Here is a 6,166-nt window from a genome sequence, read left to right on the forward strand (position 1 = left end):
TATAGACTAGACTATAGACTAGACTATAGACTAGACTATAGACTAGACTATAGACTAGACTATAGACTAGACTATAGACTAGACTATAGACTAGACTATAGACTAGACTATAGACTAGACTATAGACTAGACTATAGACTAGACTATAGACTAGACTATAGACTAGACTATAGACTAGACTATAGACTAGACTATAGACTAGACTATAGACTAGACTATAGACTAGACTATAGACTAGACTATAGACTAGACTATAGACTAGACTATAGACTAGACTATAGACTAGACTATAGACTAGACTATAGACTAGACTATAGACTAGACTATAGACTAGACTATAGACTAGACTATAGACTAGACTATAGACTAGACTATAGACTAGACTATAGACTAGACTATAGACTAGACTATAGACTAGACTATAGACTAGACTATAGACTAGACTATAGACTAGACTATAGACTAGACTATAGACTAGACTATAGACTAGACTATAGACTAGACTATAGACTAGACTATAGACTAGACTATAGACTAGACTATAGACTAGACTATAGACTAGATTATAGACTAGACTATAGACTAGACTATAGACTAGACTATAGACTAGACTATAGACTAGACTATAGACTAGACTATAGACTAGACTATAGACTAGACTATAGACTAGACTATAGACTAGACTATAGACTAGACTATAGACTAGACTATAGACTAGACTATAGACTAGACTATAGACTAGACTATAGACTAGACTATAGACTAGACTATAGACTAGACTATAGACTAGACTATAGACTAGACTATAGACTAGACTATAGACTAGACTATAGACTAGACTATAGACTAGACTATAGACTAGACTATAGACTAGACTATAGACTAGACTATAGACTAGACTATAGACTAGACTATAGACTAGACTATAGACTAGACTATAGACTAGACTATAGACTAGACTATAGACTAGACTATAGACTAGACTATAGACTAGACTTTAGACTAGACTATAGACTAGACTATAGACTAGACTATAGACTAGACTATAAACTAGACTATAGACTAGACTATAGCCTACAGACTACACTTTAGACTAGACTATAGACTACACTACAGACTAAACTATACACTTGACATGTTATCAGGAAACTTTTGTTAGATTTACAATACCGTACTTACTCATCACCCTAACCTCGTTAACACCTTCTGGAAATATGATTAACTCAATTTACTTTTACCACACCAAAAAAAGGAAAACTAAAAATAAGAGAAATACTTAGATACTTACAAAGACACAACTAAAATATTATAAGCAGTTGTTGGAAAAGTAGAAGTTGTATGTTGCGAAAAGCGAGCAAGTATCTAAGTATGTGAATATATAATAAAGTATAAACCAACAAATAAACCCATGATTCTTTTGTTGAACGTATAGACTTTTATACATTGAATGACTTATTTTGTTATAGTATGCTCAAGCTTGAGAGATACTTTCCTTTTATTTAGATTCCAGTACAAAAGAACTGTTGGTTAAAGTGGATAGAAGTGGGTAAAAATATGCTTGAAAAGTTCCGTTACCATAACTAGATACAGAAATGTGAATTTATGTGTGAATGTATGTAAGCATACAACGTTATACTAATATGCTGATATTTTTTATACCATTTCCAAGTGTATTTAATTTGTTTCATTTTTTTTTTTGTTTTTTTAAGAATTTTAAACAATATTTTTTTAAATTAAAGGGAAATTTCTAAAAAAAAGCTGCCAAAATTACAATTATAATATTGATATTCTTTAAATATTTCAAAATGCTGTTGGAAATGATATATATAGTTATACCCACTTATTAGGGAGACAATAATTGTGAAAGAATTTTTTTCCTTTTTTCTTCTACTTAATTCAAAAATAAAAGTGAAATATTATGTAAAGTGACATACATTTGTTTGCTTGCGCGTGACAGTTTTTAAATATAATATTTTGCTTTAGGCTTAACATGCAAGCAATCACAGATTATCCGAGATGAGGAAACAATAACTTTTTTTGGAAAATATTTCTTTATGGTTAGGATTAAAAAACAATATATTTAAAAGAAAATTTAAAAGCAAAGTTTCACCTTAAGGGTGCATACTTTAACAACATTTTTAAAGCAATTTCTTTTAAATTTAAACTTTTTTTAAAATATTATTAAATTTTCTTATAAAAATAATTTATCGTCTAAGGAATGAATAAAGCATTTTTTGTAAAACTTTTTTTTTAGTTTTGTCATTTACTATCTTGTGAAGAAATAAAATGCATTTTTTTTGCCTGTGTAAATAATGAATGTAAAGTTGTAATAGAAAAATACTAGAATAGAGAATAAAAACTAAACGTACTTACTTTTCTTTTAAAACTACAGAACTTGTGGACCATAAAAATAGTTTAACTACGTCAAAGTACTTGCACATGATGTCTTAGAACATGCTGTGCAGTTAGTGTTTGTAGTTATACTTGTATATAAGTATGTTCTATTTCAAATAATAATTTAAATAAATTTCATTACAATTTACAAATACACATATGTTTACATGAACAAAATGTATTTTACTTTCAATTTAAGAGATACCCACTTTGAAAAGTCTTAAACTTAAGAATTTTTTAATTTTTTGCTTTAATTTTTTCTGAAAATTAACAATAATGAATTTACCATGGTCATGGCTGACCATATGTTACTCTACACCAGTGGATATGTTAAAAATGTGGATTATTTTTAAAATAATAAAATATTTAATTAATTGAGGAATATTTTTACTTTTTCTTGACAAAAAAAAAATATTTTTTACAAGAGGACTCATAGGGGAGTAAGGCTAAATATGGGTCTGCACTTTTAAATGTTGATAAAGAAGTTTACATCTACATCAACATTTTTTATTTACTACCTTATTCATAACAATTTCGCAAAGGATTATAAGACAATTTTTCATAAAAATTTTGTTCTATAAACTATTGATAAATTGTTATAAATAATGCAGTTAGAGTTTAATCGTGTTATTAGTATTTATAAATGAATTTTGACCTTCAGGTCATTTTCTGAAGGGAAGTTTGTATTGGGGCTAGGATCAAATTATTCCTAATTTTCTAGAAATATCTACAGTGTTATTTGGATTAAGTTTTGCCAATTTTTGTTGACATACTAGAACATTTTACATAATTATTTGCTCAAAAGCCATATTTGGGGTTTACGATTGTGTGGGGGATAGGCGAATTAACGGACCGATTTCAACCATTTTCAATAGCCTTCATCCTTGAGTCAAAAGAGGAGTATATGCTAAACTTTAAATTATATTGAAAATTGTCACCTGTACAGTGCGCACAAGGTTTACATGGACACACAAACATACAGACAGACAGACAGACAGACAGACAGACAGACGGACAGATACACAGATAGACAGAAAGACAGACAGAAAGGTGGATAAACCGACGGACGAATGGACGAACAAAGCTAAATCGACTCCATGATTCTAAACCGATTGGTTTACTTTAAGTGGGTGTAGGAGCAATATTTTTGGGTGTTACAAATATCAGCACAAATGAATAATATTCTCCTCACTATAGTGGTGTAGGGTATGAAAAGGCGAAATGAAAGAAAAAGGCGAAATAAAAAGGGAATTTAGCGAAAGTTTTCTGTATAAGAAAAATTATCGAACATTTTTTATAAAAAAATTTTCTATGAAAACTAAATTTTGGGAAAATTTTGTAAGAAATTTAACGAAAATTTCTTATAAAAAGAAAATTTATTCAACATTTAGTGCAAGAGAAAATTTAGCGAAAATTTATTATAAAAATAAATTATGGCGAAATTTTTTTATGAAAAATTATTTTGCGAAATTTTTCTATAAGAAGAAAATTTTAAATAAAAAGAAATTTTGAAAAATTGTTCTATGAAAAGAAAATTTAGAGAATTTTTTTTTTATAAAAATAAAATTTATAATAAATATTCTATGAAAAGAAAGTTTCTATAAAATAATACCAAACATTTTTTTATAGAAAATATTTTTCTAAAAAAAATTTAGAAAATTTTGCTAAAAAAGAAAATTTAGCAAAAATATTCTATGAAAAGAAAGTTTCTATAAAATTAAAATTTATAGAAATTTTTCTCAAAAAAGAAAATTTAGCAAACATTTTCTGTTAAAACATAATTTAGCAAACATTTTCCGTAAAAAGGAAATTTAGAAAAGAATTTTATATTAAAATAAAATTTTGCAAAACTTTTCTATAAGAAAAAATTTTGGAGAAAATATTCTATAAAAATAAAATTTTAAGAAAAATTTATGCAAAATGACATTTTAAAAAAATTTTCTATAAAAATAACATTTTGAGAAAATTTTAAAAGAAAATTAAGAGACATTTTTTATAAAAATAAAATTAAACAAAAATATTGTATGAAAAGTAAGTTTCTATAAAAATACCAAACATTTATTTATAAAAAGAACATTTTCCAAAAAAAAAAAGTTGAGAAAATTTTTTATAAAAAAAAATTTGGCAAAAATATTTTTTAAAAATTTTCAATAAAAAGGAAAATTTAGCAATAATTTTCTTAAAACATTTTTATTAGTTTTTAAATAAAATCATTTTTCTCAGTTGCAGTAATAATTTAAAAAAATTTATATCACCTTATGATTCATTCAGTTCTTGAAAATGATATTTACGTTTTTATCTTATTTAGTTATTGTGTTTAAATAGTGTGTACTTACTTTCATGTGCGGACATGGCCAGAGAAAAATCGTTTTATTAAAATCACGCTCCAGAGCTTTAGTCAAGTGGCAATAACCAATGTTTAAATGTTTATCTTGCCGTTGTTGTTCCTCTTCCATAGATTGCTTTGTTAAACCAGCAGCTTCATTTCTTGCCATCGAAGATGAAGCTGCTGTGGCTGCTGCTGCGTGTGAATGTTTTTGATTTTGTAAATCCTCATAATTTTTATTTTCATTATCTTTTAGTTTTACTTTTTCATTTTTATTTTCATCCATATTCATGTTGTCTTCATCTTTAGTTTGATTTTCCTGTGATTCTTTGTTTGATGGCTGGTTTTTATGTGATTCTGTCGTATGATGACGACGTTGATGTTGTTGTGGCTTTAAGAAAGCTCCTTCAACAAGGTCATCATTATCATCATCATCTAGATTAATGCCAGCATTTAAGGTTTTCACCAACGTTGTGTAATTGGGTTGTTCCAGTAGCTTAATGAATGTTGTTAAATCTATAAGATGAAAAATAAAATAATATATAAATAAAATACCAACGTAAAAATGTAAATGAATATAAAAAAAGACAAACATACAAATTTCTTAAGCATATTTTTTGAAAAGCAATTTTTATTTCAAAATTATCTGAGGAAAGAGTAAAATATTTTGCTTAAAAATATGTTAAATATTTCTTAACGTAAGAACGAAAGAAAAAAATATAAATTTAAAAAAATGTTAATGTTATTAGGTTTTATCATATTTAGAGTGTAAGAAAATATTTGACCCTTTTTTGTCTCAATTTAATATTTCAAGCTTAATTTTTGTTGATTCTTTTTTCTTTTGCTTAATCATTAAAAAATATTTCAAAGGTTTAGAAGTAAATGTAACAATATCCATATTTTTGGTTTCTTAAATGAAAGCAGAATAAATATAAAAATATCCAATGTGGCTAATAATAATTGCGTAAAAAAGTTTTCTTGAAAAAAGTTAAGATAGCTACATTTGCTTAATTACTACATAATTCATTATTATTTTTTTTCGGTTTACGTTTTGTTGACCTTCTTTTTTTATAATGATTTAACCTTTAGTTTATTATACTAATTGAAAATGCGTACGGTGTTATTAATATTTAAGATAAAGGGATTAAGAAAGGTTTTTTTTTTATAAACCCTTAATATTAGAAGAAATTGAAGTGGATTAAATTATTAAATTATTATAAGTGTTGAAAGGCAAAATGTTTATTTTCATTGTTCAAAAACAGTACAAATTAAAATTTAATTTATCTGAACGTGTGCATTTAAATTGAAAAATTTTAATTATTTCAATTTATTAATATTTAATTTTATAATAAAATATATAAATTTTTTTTAATTTTTTTATAAAAGAAAATTTTCTATCAAGAATTTTAATTTCTACACCGATTTTTTTTTCAAATTCTACAAAAA

The 6,166-nt window shown here is 25.8% G+C and overlaps 1 protein-coding gene across 4 annotated transcripts in view; it reads right to left on the minus strand.

The window, feature by feature from the left end:
- The window catches only part of LOC111685298, a 114,134-nt gene that overhangs the window by 67,300 nt on the left and 40,668 nt on the right, over positions 1-6,166 (minus strand). For all 4 annotated transcript variants that reach the window (XM_046949611.1, XM_046949613.1, XM_046949610.1 and 1 more), the window contains one exon: positions 4,731-5,236. In XM_046949611.1, coding sequence (XP_046805567.1) covers positions 4,731-5,236 — 506 coding nt within the window. The remainder of the gene's footprint in view (positions 1-4,730; positions 5,237-6,166) is intronic.

This window comes from Lucilia cuprina, chromosome 4 (assembly GCF_022045245.1).
Source record: "Lucilia cuprina isolate Lc7/37 chromosome 4, ASM2204524v1, whole genome shotgun sequence".
NCBI classification, from domain to species: Eukaryota; Metazoa; Arthropoda; class Insecta; order Diptera; family Calliphoridae; genus Lucilia; species Lucilia cuprina.